This window comes from Meriones unguiculatus, chromosome 7, assembly GCF_030254825.1.
Source record: "Meriones unguiculatus strain TT.TT164.6M chromosome 7, Bangor_MerUng_6.1, whole genome shotgun sequence".
NCBI classification, from domain to species: Eukaryota; Metazoa; Chordata; class Mammalia; order Rodentia; family Muridae; genus Meriones; species Meriones unguiculatus.
In genome coordinates, this window is record NC_083355.1 from 21,130,743 (window position 1) to 21,146,523 (window position 15,781).

At 56.2% G+C, this 15,781-nt stretch overlaps 2 protein-coding genes across 3 annotated transcripts; both read left to right on the forward strand.

Annotated features, from left to right (window-relative positions):
- The first annotated feature begins 718 nt into the window (after positions 1-718).
- On the forward strand, positions 719-7,017 carry LOC110563582 (keratin, type I cytoskeletal 42). The gene is made up of 8 exons (XM_021660722.2): positions 719-1,180; positions 3,173-3,255; positions 3,365-3,521; positions 4,311-4,472; positions 5,039-5,164; positions 5,388-5,608; positions 6,576-6,625; positions 6,748-7,017. Exons 1-8 carry the CDS (start codon positions 719-721, stop codon positions 6,843-6,845), a joined length of 1,359 nt encoding a protein of 452 aa, XP_021516397.2. The 3' UTR covers positions 6,846-7,017.
- Positions 7,018-8,787: 1,770 nt separating this feature from the next.
- LOC110563579 (keratin, type I cytoskeletal 17) lies at positions 8,788-13,800 on the forward strand. 2 transcript variants are annotated; one of them, XM_060386726.1, is made up of 9 exons: positions 9,082-9,154; positions 9,199-9,308; positions 10,245-10,327; positions 10,693-10,849; positions 11,488-11,649; positions 12,195-12,320; positions 12,426-12,646; positions 12,738-12,763; positions 13,554-13,800. In XM_060386726.1, the coding sequence occupies exons 1-9, from the start codon at positions 9,082-9,084 to the stop codon at positions 13,646-13,648; spliced, it is 1,053 nt and encodes a 350-aa protein (XP_060242709.1). In that variant the 3' UTR covers positions 13,649-13,800. The 2 variants fall into 2 exon arrangements, with proteins under 2 accessions (XP_021516394.1, XP_060242709.1); XM_021660719.2 differs by having other exon boundaries at positions 8,788-9,308.
- Positions 13,801-15,781: the final 1,981 nt, after the last annotated feature.

Below are 15,781 nucleotides of genomic sequence, written 5' to 3' on the forward strand. Positions count from 1 at the left end.
CTCTCTGGTAGGCTCTTGTCCTGTTCCCGAAACAGAGATATTTTCATTGGCTTCCTGAAAACCTGAGGTCTAATGTTTTTGGCCAGCAGCCCTATCTCTTCTTTTTTAGTCACGAAGCCCCAAATCTGAGGATGCATCTTACCTTGAAAGCTTAGAATAGTTCCAAGAGAGCTGGGGGCTCCCCCAACTTAGACTGAGGGGCCCTACCAGGAACATCATGTACCAGGGGTAAATATCCATGTCCTTCTCCCTGAGACCCTGGAATGCCAGGGAGGGGCCCAGATGGGCGTCAAGGCCTCCTGGGCCTGTGGAGCCTCGTTTGAGGCCCTTCCTTGCTCCTGGGCTAGATTCTTTGGACTCCCCCCTTCAAAAATGAGCTCAGCTGCCTAATTGTGGTTGAGGATGGAAGATCACCCTGCCCTGGGGCTGCAGCTCCAATACCACCTTTGTTTTGGAACAGAACAATGGACCACTAAGAGGTCACTCATGCCCAGGCTGGGCAGACACAGGAGGGGGCCTCAGGATACAGGGATGCATTACACAAGTCCAGCCCAAGCCTCAGGCCCTGGGTGGCTGACTGTAACAGAGACAAATTACAAGGCTGGGCTTTTGGCTTGGACTTCAAGGACCAGGGGCTCAGTCTCCCTTCAGCCCGTCTATAAAGGGTAGCTCAGGGTCTCCATCCAGTCCAGACCCTGTTACTTGACCTGAAGATAACATGGCCACCACTACCAGCATCCGGCAATTTTCAACCTCCGGCTCCATTAAGGGCCTTTGTGCTCCCGGTGGAGGGTTCTCCCGGATGTCTTCTGTCCGTGCTGGGGGTGCCTGCCGAGCTCCCAGCCTCTTGGGAGGTGGCAGCTGTGGCACTATGTCGGTCACATCCTCCCGCTTCTCGGCGGGCTTGGGAGGTGGCTATGGTGGCGGCTACACGTGCAGCCTGGGTGGGGGCTTTGGCTCCAGTTTTGGTGTGTCGGATGCCCTCCTAGGAGGCAGTGAGAAGGAGACCATGCAGAACCTCAATGACCGGCTGGCCACCTACTTGGACAGGGTGCACGCCCTGGAGGAGGCCAATACTGACCTGGAGGTGAAGATCCGGGAGTGGTACAAGAAGCAGGGCCCCGGACCAGCCCGTGACTACAGCCCCTACTTCAAGACCATAGAGGACCTGCGGAACAAGGTGGGAGCCCCCTACCTGCCTTCTGTTGTCTTCCCAAGGTCCATCCCACCACAGCCCTCCATCATCTGGCCATTCATCTCTCCTCTCTCACATCTCTGTAATAACCCTGAGCTTGTGGGGGTATCCTGGGCTGTGTGGTCTTTGGGAACTCTCCAAGGAGAGGGAAGGAAATTGTCTCTTCCCAGGGAGTTTGTCTGGGGTGGGCCATAAAGGAAGGATGGGAGAGCTTCAGGACATTGAAGGCAGCTTCGGGCATTGCGGCTGAAGGGAATAGTCTTGTAAAGGGTCTGGGTGGTGGGCGGAGTCTGGTCTGGATGCTGTGACAGGAGACCGGGTATCACCACCTTTCCTCTGGGGCTACTCTCCTGCAGCTTCAGTGTTCTCCACGTGGCCCTCCTTGGTAGATGGCACTCGTCTTGTATCCCAGCATCTTGGTGTTCCTTCAACACTTTGATGCTCAGTCTATGCCCTGTTCTTGTGCTGACTTCGGAGTCTGTGTGTTCTCAAGGCTGTTAGTTGTAGGTCTCCCTCCCTCTGTGATGGCTCCATGCTTTCTTGGTCTCTAAGAAAATGGTTTTGGCCTCTGTAAATGTGGCCGCTCAGGTCTTAGCACAAATATGCTCTGGGAGGGTCTGGGCACTGAGCCCTAGTGGAAAGCAGGGGTTGAGGATCACTGAGAGACAGGCTGGCCCCAGAATGGTCCCTGGCAGCTGTGAGGCAGCCTCTGGGGTAGAGACTCAGCCCTAGGGTGGCCCAGTGAGGGGCTTTGTCTGCTCCTGCCCGGGTTCTCCACCTGGCAGGGGAATCTCTGTAATCTCCCTTGGAAGCAGAGTTTCTGGCCGTGCCAGATCAGATAGCAGGCTTTGTTGGGGCAGTGGGGAACCCAGGGGAGTCCTGATGAGTCAGTGCTCTGCATTTTGGGGTTAGCCAGCACCTCACTGTTATCCTCAGAGCAGAGCCTCCCCCCATCGCCCCCGCTTTCCTGAATTTCCATACCCTTCTGGTTAGGCTTCCTGGCCACACAGTATAGCTGGTACCTGGGTACACAGAGACTTCCAGGTCTCTGCAGGCTACAGATGGTGAGACAGAAGGAGGGAAACAACTTAACTTAGGCTCAGCCTGACCCGAAGCTTAGGGGCTTGGAGGAGTGGGATCTTGGGAGGGGGGGTGGTGGCTGAGGTGGCTCTAGATAAAAGGGACATCTTCCGTGTCAGGTTTAACCATGACAGTTTCCACCTAGCTCCTGCCACCAGGTGAGTTTTTCTCTGTACTTCTCTCTTTCCCCAACCCCAAGACTTTTTTTTGGGCTCAGCCTGAGGCATTTCCAACAGTATCAACAGCAGCAGTAATAATAAATGAACTTCCTGTATCTTCTTGGGCCATGCCCTGGCTTTGGGGAGGAGCTGGTCATAACCTCATCAATCAATTAATTAGTCAGATAATTAGACAAATACACCCTGGGGGGCTGACTCCAGGCCAGGCACTGTGCCCAGGCCTGGGGAGTCCAAAGAGGATCAGACAGGTATGGCCTTGTTCCTGGGATACTCTGAGTCCAGTGCAGAGGAACCAAGCAAAAATACATTGGAAACTGGGATAAGGTTGTCCCAGAGATGGAGATGAGTTGGAGAGGTGCTGTGAGGGAGACAGCAGGGAGATGCAGGAGGTGGGGGAGATAGCTGGGGGAGTTTCAGGGCTTTCTGGAACAGGTAGGGGCAAGCCTAGAGATAAATTTAGTTGAGGATAAGGCCCAGGCAGCTTATATCCCATAATAACAGGTGGATGGATTGTTAATCCACATCACAGTGGCCTGTCCCATTGCTCTGAAAGCACTCGGAGGCTTGGCAGCTCCTGAAAAGACAATTGGGTGTTTAGAGCCACAGACACACTCATCACCCTTCCTGTGCAAGGGTACTGCATCCAAGCAGGGTACCGCAGAGCCTTCTGGGGGCCCTGTGGTGGGTGCTTGCTCATGGAACCCACCATCGCCCCCAGATCCTGGCGGCCACAATCGACAATGCCAGCATCGTGCTACAGATTGACAATGCTCGCCTGGCGGCCGATGACTTCCGTACCAAGTGAGTCTGTGCCTACAGGCTGCCCCAGGGGAGCTGGTGGTGGGTTCCCGCTCTGCACACAGCACAAACATGGAGCGCCGGACCATGCCCCTTCTCTCCAACCCTGCAGGTATGAGACGGAGCTGAACCTGCGCATGAGCGTGGAGGCCGACATCAATGGCCTGCGCCGGGTGCTGGATGAGCTGACCCTGGCCAGAGCCGACCTGGAGATGCAGATCGAGAGCCTCAAGGAGGAGCTGGCCTACCTGAAAAAGAACCATGAGGAGGTGGGGCCATCTTAGGAGACACTGGAGAGGCCTGCTGTGGAGCTGGGACCACAGAACTTTTGCAGGCTGGGTCTGTGTGCTAGGTCCGGTCCTCATCACCAGTGGGTTCCTGGCCTGGTGCTGACCCTCAGTGAGCCTTGAGTGAAACCGGAGCCCCTCTTCCAAAGAGACTTCCGCTCCTCCCTGCAGGGCTGGCTGAGTGTGCAGGGACAGTTAACTCGCTAATGAGTGAATCAGGCTAACACACAGTTACTAATTATCATAATTAATTATAACAAGGCGCGTTTGCCCTGCATTACAACTGATTCAGTGCAGTTACTTCCACCGACACCGACAACACGGCTGGGAGAAAGAGGCTCTTGCCCTTCTCCTTCCGCAGCAAAGAAAGGGAGGCTCAGAGGTTAGAGACTCATCTAGCTCTGCCCAGGGTCCCGACCTGGTGTCCCTCTCATTTGTATCCGTCCTCATGCAGGTCTGACTCCACTCCTCTCTGCTACTCCCCACCCCTTGACTCCTTTTCCTAGAGACTTGTGTGTTTTTATGTGCCCAGAGTGCAGTCCAAGGACGGAGGTCTAAGACCCCACTTGGGATTCAAGCAGTCTTCTAGTTCTGCCTTTGTGGCTTCTTTACCAGCTCAGCACTGCCAGTCCTGGGCTGGGGTATGAGGCATGTCGTCTGCCTGCAGCTTTACATGAGAGCTGCTGGCCTGACTGTCCACCTGCTTCCCTGAGGACCGGGGTTTCTTCCCATGATGGCTTCGGGTGACCTCCTGCTGTCCTCTCTGCCCAGGAAATGAACGCCCTTCGTGGCCAGGTGGGCGGGGACGTCAACGTGGAGATGGACGCGGCCCCAGGCGTGGACCTGAGCCGCATCCTGAACGAGATGCGAGACCAGTACGAGAAGATGGCGGAGAAGAACCGCAAGGATGCGGAGGAGTGGTTCTTCACCAAGGTGGGTGGCCGTGGTGGGGCAGGTGTGCTCACGTGTGGCTGCGCGTGCTACCTGCTGGCATGGCCGGGGTCACTCACTTTCAGACTCTTTGGAAACCACTCAGACCAGTGCTCAGGCTTTGAAGTCAACGTGAGGCCTGGAGAAGCTCAGGCACTCAGGGCTTTCCCCTGTGGCTACGGCTGTGGCCTGGGGAACTGATCCAGGCCACACAACCTGGCCCAGGCTCCACCCACCAGGGGTGGCATGTGTGTGTTTGGCTAGGTAGGTTGTGCCATGGATAAACACCTACTGAACGTCCGTAGGTGTTTTCTGGGGACAGTCGATGCCACACCAACAATCTCTGGAAGCCTGTTTTGAGGTGTTGTGGTTCAGCAAGGGTCCCTTGCGGATGCTAGATACACTGCGTATGTTCCTTGTGGGCACAGAGGGGCTCTGGATGTAGGTGCCTATGAGTTCCTCTGAGGCCAGGGCAGGGTAGTTCTGGGAGGACAGGGCTTAGGGACAGCTCCCACCCTGCATCCCCTCTGAAAGCCTCCTTTAGCCTCGGTGTTCCCCCTGCCTTCCAGACGGAGGAGCTGAACCGTGAGGTGGCCACCAACACGGAGGCCCTGCAGAGCAGCCGGACCGAGATCACCGAGCTCCGCCGCTCTGTGCAGAACCTGGAGATTGAGCTGCAGTCCCAGCTCAGCATGGTGGGCCCCTGTTCCTGTCCTGCCTGGGTTTCATCACTTCTTTCGAGCCTTGCCTCGTAGAACCCACTGGGATAACCAGAAACGACCTATTTGGGTCCCTTTCTACCCTGGTTACTGTCCTGGAATCACATATAAGTCACCCAGGTGGGACCACTCTGTGGGTAGCTTGCATAGGGAAGGGCCAAGCTCTTGTCTCATTGTGTACCTGTCCCTTGGGCCGCAGAAAGCATCCCTGGAGAACAGCCTTGCAGAGACAGAGGCGCGCTATGGGGCACAGCTGGCACAGCTCCAGGGCCTCATTGGCAGTGTGGAACAGCAGCTGTGTGAGCTACGCTGCGACATGGAGAGGCAGAACCACGAGTACCAGGTGCTGCTGGATGTGAAGACCCGGCTGGAGCAGGAGATCGCCACTTACCGCCGCCTGCTGGAGGGAGAGGACGCCCAGTGAGTGGGGGGTCGAGGCACCTGCCCGGGCTGGGCTGGACATGACTTTGTCCCCGGGAATGTCAACAGTTAGATGTGACTGTGGAGGTGTGCAGGGGTGCAGTGGAAAGGGCATGGGTCTGGCCATGAGGACTGTCACGAGTGCTTTCTGAAAGCCATGAAGGCTAGGTTTTGTGGGCCATGGGCGGGGGAGGGGGAGCGGAGTGACACAGAGGAGAGGAATGGCCATCTGAACCTTTGGGAACATTTACCTGGGCTATAGAGGGAAACACGGGCCAGAGTGGAAGTGGATGGACAGGGGAGTGACGAGGCTGGACCATGGAGTCTGGTCAGCCAGTAGAATGGATGGATGCCTGAGTGTGTGTGAGACCATGGCCCGCAGCTGATACTCAATAAATGCTGAGGGATTTGTGGAGGAGTGGGTTTCTGGTTTGGATGACTGGCCTGGTGTGATTGGTGACATCATTAGCCAGGACAAGGTGAGGTGTGGGGCAAGTGACGCTTCGGTTTGGTGTTGGGAAATTTGATCAGAGTATCTATGGGAAGCCAAGAATGTCCTGGGGTCTCCATGCTTAGTCACACATTGCAGCTTTTGCTTTCCAATGACGGTGAATTTTGTCTATAGTCTAACCGGTGTCTCTCGCTTTAAAGAAAGGAGTCAAATTGGGCCCTTTGGGATATGGAAAATCCACTTGTGCAGTGCCTCCTTGTAAACCTTGGCTTAGTAGCCGCAACACAGCCACAGCATGCCCTTGGCTATTTCTTTTCTCCCTCTGTTTTGAGGAGCCTATGGCCTTTGATCCTTGAGTTGCGCTGTTCTCTGTGAACTCCTAGCTATGATTTCCCAATTTGTAGGATCTCTCTTACTCTTTTGGGGCCTCCCCAGCTGCTGATCTTTCTAAGCAATGTTCCCAGGGCCTTCTGGCTTGAGGTGTCTCTGGGCTGACAGGTTCCCCTCTCCCCGCAGCCTGGCTACTCAGTACTCCTCATCCCTGGCTTCACAGCCCTCCCGGGAAGGTAAGTGTCTGTCCTGTCCTGTGTCTGGGACACTGGGGGGAGATTAGTGATGCTGCAAGCCAGGTGGCAGGGCAGGGGTACCTGCCTGAGGATCCCTATGCCCCCTCCTCTGCCATCTGTAGCCATGGTGACCAGCCGCCAGGTTCGCACCATCGTGGAAGAAGTCCAGGATGGCAAGGTGGTCTCTTCCCGAGAGCAGGTGCACCGCTCCACCCACTGAGGTCCCATTCTACCTGTGATGGCCCAGCCTCCGGGGCTTGGGCTGGAGCTCCTTGCATCTACTGCCATGTCTGAGCTCCCACGAGCTGGCTCCTTTGTGCCGCCCCTAACAGAGGGGCCCCTTGGGTTCACCTGAGGAACTGCTAATAAAGCTTTGAAGAAGTCTGGTCCTTGCACTCGTCATTTGCCTGGTTATCGTCATTTGCCTGGTTATCGGCTCAGATAGCGTGGGCTGAGAGCCTGGGGAGGGTTCAGCTAAGCGTCTGGTATCGCTTGTTATCTGCCTACTTGCTCCGCCCACTCCATCCAGGCCTGGGCTGTTTTGGAAGACAAGAGGGAAGGAGGTGGAAAGATTGAGGGTGGAGGTATGGAACAACGTATTTCTAAGAATCTGCCTCTGGGGCTGTCTCCTGGGAGGGCCTGCAGACTTTCTGGGTACCACACCTGCTAGAGAACACCTGCATTAGAACAAAGGGACAGGGGTCTGGCTGGGAAAGGTGACTTTCTCGGAGGGCTTTGGTGGATGAGGGGGTGGCAGTCTGGTAGTCTCCAAGCCAGCCCACGAAGCCAGACCGGCTGTACCTGGATCCCCAGAGGTGTGTGTGGGGCGGGGCGGCCATGTTTTTGAGTGTGGGGGGCGTCTTGTTTGCTTTGGTGGCTTGGCAGCTCCTGGGCTATTGGGGAAATCTCCCAGATGCTGATGGGGACTGTCTAGACCTGTCTGGGAGGAGGAACCCATCGGCAGTCTGAAACAGGACCACATTCCACCTAGCAGGCCTCCCAGGACCCTGGGATTCAGGGCTGGGCTTAGGATGGTAGGCGGAGCTAGGTGGAGCCATGGGGTGGGGCCCGTGGCCCACCCTGGGGAACCACGTTGTGGCCTTTGTCCTGGGGAACCTGGCAGGGGTGGGGTGGGGTAAGAATAGTAAGAAGGGATATCTTTTAGTTTTTTTCCTGGCTGGGACCTGAGCTGTCCTATCCTCCTCTGAGGTCTCCTAGGAAAAAGAAGAGGGTAAAGAATGTGGAAGGAGGCAACTCCTTCCTGGTGCCCACAGACTCCCTTTAGTAAGGCCCCTTCCCATACATGGCTCTGTTTTTTTCCCCCTTGATCTTTAGATGAGGTCTTTTCTGCTTATCTAGTCCTGGAAGCTATACTCTAGGAAGAAAGCAGAGAGAGGTCTAGAAGGGAAGTCTAGGTTTCCTAGGGGACCTAGGTGGTGAGGACTGTTTTAGAAAACTGGCTAGGGAGAGCCCCATCCCAGGACGTGTCTGTCTCTGGGTGTTGGGGCTACTTAGAAGGGTGATTCTTGGGTCGGGAGTGCTGTAGCCCAGTGAAGAGCGAGGATGCCCAGCCCCACTGCTCTAGTGAAGTGGGCCTGTTTGGACACCGCATTCCTTGCTAAGCTCCGGTTTCCTGTCTGGGTTGGCAACTGGAGGCTCGAGGTAGTATCAGTGCTGTGTGTGTGTGGAGCCTGGTGGGTTTAGACCCAGATCTCAAGTCAGGATGGGTGCATGGTCATTCTGACTCCCCAGTTCCCAGACCCAGGCTTTTCACATGTGTGGGAAGCCACCTCAGGTGTGGGGTGGGGGTTGCCTAACTCCCCACCTTATTTTCCCATCAAGCTGGGATGGCAGCTGCCTGGGAGGGCTGGGTGGAGGTGACGTCGCCGGTTCCTCATGTCCGTATTAGGTCATGGGAAAGCGTAGCTGGAGGGCCTGCCTGAATCACAGGTGACAGGCCTGAGACTAGACACACACACGCACGCCATCATGACACCCGGTACAGGGTCTGGTGAAACGAGGCAGAGCCCCAGTGGTGGGAGGGGAGGGGGCCCATAGCCACCTGGGAGCTGGCCCGTGGCCAGTGGTGATGAAAGCCCAGGGGAATGGAAACAGCGGAGAGCCTGTTGTAATCGCTACGCCCACTGGCTATCCTATAAAAGAAGCGGGCGAGCCCCAGCGCGGCACACACCTTGGCACCTCTCTTCTTCCCAAGCCCTCCAGCTCCGCATCCATTGCCGCTGCCACCACCATGACCACCACCATCCGCCAGTTCACCTCCTCCAGCTCCATCAAGGGCTCCTCTGGCCTGGGGGGCGGCTCATCCCGCACCTCCTGCCGGCTGTCTGGCAGCCTGGGTGCCGGCTCCTGCAGGCTGGGGTCAGCTAGTGGCCTGGGCAGTGCCCTTGGGAGCAACACCTACTCCAGCTGCTACAGCTTCGGCACTGGCAGCGGCTATGGGGGCAGCTTTGGGGGTGTTGACGGGCTGCTGGCTGGAGGGGAGAAGGCTACCATGCAGAACCTCAACGACCGGCTGGCCACTTACCTGGACAAGGTGCGCGCCCTGGAGGAGGCCAACACGGAGCTGGAGGTGAAGATCCGGGACTGGTACCAGAAGCAGGCCCCAGGGCCAGCCCGTGACTACAGCTCTTACTACCATACCATCGAAGATCTGAAGAACAAGGTAAGCATAGACCATTCCCCCTTCCCCCCCACCTCCCGCCTTCATCAAGGCTTGGAGTCAGCTGGGGTTGCCTCAGGGCAGCTAGGCTCCAGCTTGGCTTCCAGGAGCTCATGTGACCTACACCCTCCCTTTGTGGGGTCAACTGGCTGGGTCAGGAGCAAGCTGGCATCACTGTGGGGGCTCTTTTGGAGGTTCTTTTTCGTTTCGGGGTAGTCCTCATGTCACTGATGTCTGGATCATAAGGGTGTAGGCAGAGGGCTGGTTCTAAAGGGTGCTGCTGGATTTGTGATTGTCCCAAGGGGTTTGGGTGATGAGCTCCGAGAGTTCCACAGCAATCCTAAGAGAGGAAGCAGGAGGGGGTGGGGCACGAGGCTGTTATGGGAATGTTTTAGGAGATTTTTTTTTTCTGGCTCCCTTGGTTTTCCTCTTGTCCATCAAGATGGTGGCTTGACAATCTCCAAGGTGGGATTGAGGAGGACCAGAGCCCAGGTTTACCTGGGTTAGTGATTCTGGTTTGGAGTCGAGGGCTCCTCTGGCTCTTCTTTTTAGGGAGACTCACAGTGAAGCCTTTTGCGGTATAGGAAAACAGCCTCTCTATGGTTTTTTTTGGAGCTTCTGCCCTGAGGGTATTCCAACCCTCTAGCACCCTCCCCTTCCCAGCATGGGGCCTCTTCAGTGCTCAGGCTGAGGCTGGGGCCAGGAGGGTCTTCGTGAACAGGCAAGCACTGGGGTTGGGTTTTAAGTTCCAGCCCACTGGGCTCCCGTTTGTCCACCTCTGCCAACAAGGGCACTCTGTGTAAGGAGGAGCTGGCAGGAAGAGGGGTTTTCTCCGAAGGCAGTGAAGCCCAGCCTCTAGCCAGGAAGTCTGGCTCAGAACACGGGCCTGGGTTGGGCCACCCTAAACTCAATGACCCTAATGGTTTGCCATCTCTCCAGATCCTCGTGGCCACTGTGGACAATGCCAGCATCCTCCTGCAGATTGACAATGCTCGTCTGGCGGCCGATGACTTCCGAACCAAGTGAGTCCCAACCAGAGGGTGACGAGCTGAGAGGGGATTCTGGGGTAGCCTTCCTCATCCTATAACTCCACAGAAGACAAGGGTGACAGGTCCTGGGAGCTGGGAGCCAAGCCCTTAGTTGGGTAAACAAAGGCAGCAACTTCTGCAGGTGGTTGGGAGAAGACAGGAGAAGGCAGGGGAGGAGTCTGGAAGCCAGTAGGCATGGGGTCTTGCCTTGCGGTGGTCCCTGGGCTCAGAGTCATTCCACCCTCTGATTCTCTCTCATATGTCCTTCCGGCTCTGACAAAGGGAAGGCAGGGATGACACCAGGACAGGGACCTGTGTATTAGAAGAGCCTGGCCTGAGGACTCTGGTTTTCACTGCAGGTTCGAGACAGAGCAGGCCCTGCGCATGAGCGTGGAGGCCGACATCAATGGCCTGCGCCGGGTGCTGGATGAGCTGACCCTGGCCAGAGCCGACCTGGAGATGCAGATTGAGAATCTCAAGGAGGAGCTGGCCTATCTGAAGAAGAACCACGAGGAGGTGAGGGGGCGGGGTGACCAGGTCAAAGGAGATGGGGGGTGGGTGTCAGAGCCCTGGGGCTGGGTTGCGGTTGAGAGCGTGGGAGGGAGAGCCTGTGGAGTTTAGTCATCCTACAGGGCTGCTCTTTCCGTATAGTCCTTGTTTCTGTGGTCAAGAGCTTCCATGCATCCCTGAATCTTAGGGACCCGCTGGGCCTCATAGGGATCTTCTCTCCTGTCCTCGCCTTACTCAGAGTGACAGCAGAGCAGGGAGGTGCTCAAATGTTTGTTTTCGTTCCAACTCTTAAATCTGGACTCCACCCAGGCATTTGGAGATTGGAAGGGAAGTTGTTTTTTTTTTTTTGGTGGTGGTGGGGGACAGAGGCCTAGAATTAGATGTCTCCGGAGAACCTTTTCTCTAATGAGGGAGACACAGCCTGATGGTGGGGCTAGAGTCCGTGCGGAACAAACAAACAAACAAACAAACAAACAAACAAACAAACAAACAAACAAAATCCAGAGGAGTGTCAGAGGGAAGAGGCTGGGCAGATCAAAAGGTCCTTGGGAAGGGGTCAGACTTAGATGTGGGCTAGAGAAGGCTTGGGGATATAGGGTCAACACTGGCCCAGAGGACCACATCTTCACTCCCTCTTCCCGTAGGAGATGAATGCTCTGAGAGGCCAGGTGGGTGGTGAGATCAATGTGGAGATGGACGCTGCTCCCGGAGTGGACCTGAGCCGCATCCTGTCGGAGATGCGCGACCAGTATGAGAAGATGGCCGAGAAGAACCGCAAGGACGCCGAGGATTGGTTCTTCAGCAAGGTGAGAGCCACTGCAGTCCAGACAGTCTGCCGGGGCCTGAGCCCCGACAGTAACTGGTCCTCTTAGGGATGCCCTATCTTGTCAGACTATGTGGGCTCTACAGAGTCAGGATTGCTGATTGCATCAACACAGCGGGTGTTGGCTAGTCAGGCATCTGGGGGAAATGAGTGGGAGGTGCCTGCTGGAATCAAGGGAAAGGGAAAAGACCCTGGGAATTTCCACCTTTCTTTCAGAAGCCAGGGATCACTATCGGGGGCTGGGCTGCATGTCCTGGCTGGTTCTTAAATTTTTCTGTTCTGTTGCCTCCTGCTTGTGGAGATTAACCACAACATTTCAGTGAGCCTGTTTCAGGGCCGGGGAAGCGGGTCACTCGAGGACCAGACCAAGGAAGGCTCAGGGGAGATCAGGAAGGTGGTCACCACTAAGGGATGGGATGTGAATAGATCCAAAGTGCCCGTCTGAGCCCTGGGCCGTGGGGATCCGTGGAGCGTCTGACTCTGTGAGGGTTCCAGGCTCATGCTTCCTGTCCACTGTCCTGTCTGTAGACCGAGGAGCTGAACCGCGAGGTGGCCACCAACAGCGAGCTGGTGCAGAGCGGCAAGAGCGAGATCTCCGAGCTCCGACGCACCATGCAGGCCCTGGAGATCGAGCTGCAGTCCCAGCTGAGCATGGTAGGGGTGCTGCTGCCTCTCGGGCGCACACACACGGGGTGGGCCCAGCACCCGGGAAGGCAGCTCTGCCATTCTTACTGACCACCATCACCCGTTCTCCCACAGAAAGCATCCCTGGAGGGCAGCCTGGCCGAGACGGAGAACCGCTACTGCGTGCAGCTGTCCCAGATCCAGGGGCTGATTGGCAGCGTGGAGGAGCAGCTGGCTCAGCTGCGCTGCGAGATGGAGCAGCAGAATCAGGAGTACAAGATCCTGCTGGATGTGAAGACCCGGCTGGAGCAGGAGATCGCCACTTACCGCCGCCTGCTGGAGGGCGAGGATGCCCAGTGAGTAGAGGCACATGGGCCTTAGGGGTGAGGAAGGGACCCTCAGACCTCATCTAATGTCTCTCTCTCTCTCTCTCTTTTTTTTTCTCAGCCTGACTCAGTACAAGCCAAAAGAACGTAAGTATCTTGGTGACTGAAGGGTCGGGTAGAGGGATGCACAGGACAGGAAAGCCACTGGCACGTGGCTGGCCTAGGGTCCCTAAGGAGATTCAGGAGGAATGAACCTGTTGGGGCTCCGAAATGATGCTCAGAGGAAAGATCAAAGGAGGAAGACTGGACTGATGAGGGCGTGGAGAGAGAGGACTGGTTACCATGGAGATGATAGTGTGATGGGTAGACTATATCTGATCGGGAGATCCTCTTTGCTCCTGGTACCCAACAGATGGGCCAGAGCAATTTTGTCTCTGGGAACTTGAGCCTAGAGAGAGGTAGGGTCATGGTCCCCAGGCTTCAGATCTCAGTCTTCTGTGGTGGCGGGAGAGAGATGGTCTTGTTTCTGGGGCTTCTAGTCTAACACAAAGGATGAGGATCTGGATTTTTGTCTTGGGTGTCTCCATGTGGTGGAGGAGATGGGAACACAGACAGCACTGGAGACTGCAAAGGAGTGGATGTAGGATCTCATGCACTGCTCAGTCCTTCAAGTCCACAGTCTCAAAGGACAAAGTGGGTCAGAACCAAATAGCCTGTCCAGGGCTCCACAGCTCACACAGGGGTCCCAGCAGAGCGCAGTGTGGAAAGGAGGCGGGTGAGGGCTGGAGGGATATATGTGTGGTGTGATGTTGAGAGGTGAGCACCCACTTTGCAGCGCCTGGGAATGTAGGGTGCACTGTTTTCCACTCGGGGTGCTGAGGATTCGAGAGAGGCTTTCTTCACCCACCCATGGTCCGAGCTTCTGTTTCTCTTGCAGCCGTGACCACCCGCCAGGTGCGCACCATTGTAGAAGAGGTCCAGGATGGCAAGGTCATCTCATCCCGGGAGCAGGTCCACCAGACCACCCGCTAAGGACCCAGCTCCTTCTGGCCAGCTCCCTGAGGCTGCAGAGAGGCAGCTTCCCTCTCTGCTTGGCAGCCCTTAGCCTCTTCAGCATTGCTCTCCTGTTTCAGCCTCTTCCCAGCATTCCCCAGCTTGACGCCATTAAAGCTTGCTGACCATGAGGGAACCGTGTCCTTTGTTCTGAACAGTGAAATAAATGACCATGGTGACTAGGGGTGGGCTGGTGTGTGTGTGTGTGTGTGTGTGTGTGTGTGCATGTATGTGTACATGTAGTCTATGGAGATTCATCATTAATCTTGCTTTGCATTCCTTGAAGTCATCTCCCCTGGTAGGGTGGATGGTTCAGGCCAAAACAGCCCTAGCGTAGAGTCAGTGTGTCAGGGGTGGCCCTAGTTAGCCTTCTCTTATCCTGTATGTAGTCCCGTGACCTCAGGCAGTCACAGTCTCTTCCTTCTGAGCTATCTCATTTCTCATCCATAAATGGAGGGAAAGATCTCAGGTGCAGGAGTCTGATTCCCCAGGGATGACTCATCCAATCCCCGACTCCTCCCCTGAGAGAGGAAGAGGTGAGCCAGGAGGAGGGGAGGCGCGAGGGTAGAGTAGGTGGGTCGAGGACTCAGGTTCCTATGGGAGGCTCAGGAACCCACAAGAAGGGCTTTCCTGGCCATGCTTCGGGGGCGAGTTGGAGGCCTGTGCTTCCTGGAAAAGGCAGGTTGCTAGCAGGGACTGGAGGAAGAATGGAATCCTTCTTTCAGTGTCTCCTCATGTGGTCAGCCAGCTAAGAATAGGGGTGAGCTGAGATCCCATGTAGGGCCATGATGTCGAGCAGTGACCCTCTCCCTGGTGGTTGGCACCCTTGATTCCTCACCTGGAGGAAAAGTGAGGGAGGGGAGCCAAATCCTGGGGATGTAGAGGAGGGACCGTTCCTGCCCCAGCTGTACCTAGGACCCTGTGAATGCCAGACCGGATTCATTCTGGTGGCAGCTGTGAGGAACAGAGTCAGGGATACCCTTGGCACCTAGAAGTCTTCCTTTGGGTAAAATCTTGAAGCCACTGGGCAAGGCAACTGCCTTCCTGGTTTTCTTCCAGGACTGGGGGTGGCAGAGGTTAAAAACGGGTTTCCTGCCTAAATTCATTATATAGCAATTTGGGAAGGGGGGAATCTTGAAACAGCACCTTGAGATACCTTCTCTCTTCCGGTGCCAGGTGGTGAGAATGGGACCCGAGGGCAAAGGCATGGAAGGGGTCAGAGTCCCAGGGAACTTAACAGGTGGGAGCCTGAGGTCAGGGGAGGCTGTCAAGGAACAGCTGGAGACAGTGGCAAAGGCCCTTCCTAGACCTCGGAGGGTACAGCATGCTATGAGATGTGAGAACGCATCGTTGATGCTGATGTGGGGATGTGAGCTCCTCCTTGGGCTGCAGCAGCATCCGAGAGACTCAAAGCTGCGCAGGCACTGTGCCATCAAGCTGGCGCCTCTCAGCTGCCTGCCTGCAGGTACAGCTCGGACGGGGGCAGGAGAGCGGCAAGTTTCCTCAGCCCCCGCTGTACATCCGGCCATAACCAGAAGAACCAGCCTGAGCCAGGATGGCTCACTCTGGAGCGTGAGCTCATTTATCTGAACCACAGTCTAGCATGCAGGGAGAATCAGGGAGAGGTGGCCCCTTTGAGTGGATAGGCACACCGAGGCCCTGACAAGCCGTGACTCAGCTAGTCTCCTGAAGCCTGACACTTCAGGTCAGGGGTGGAACAGGGGAGGGGTGGGAGTGGACCACACTAATCCAGGAAGAGGGCATAGCCACGCGCCCTCCCTCTCCTCAGCTGTTGGGCGGGAAGGGACTTCCCCCTTCTGGAGACTCTGGGGATTCCCTCTTACTGGCATGAGGAGGAGGAGGAGTCAGTGTTGGAGGAGGCAGGAGACAGTCCTGGATTGAGGTCCTCACCTGAGTGAGGAGGTGGTGTGTGTGAGGCGCGTTCTTCTCCCATGGAAGAGCATACGTCTGCATCTGAAGCATGAGGTCAGACTGCCACGCTGAGAAGCTTCCTACTGGACTGTGTGGAGAATTTTAGTGGCTTTGTCCCGGGGCATCTCAGATAGGTCCGGGCTACTTCGGATAAGCGCCTGAGCCTGCCCTAGGGGCTGA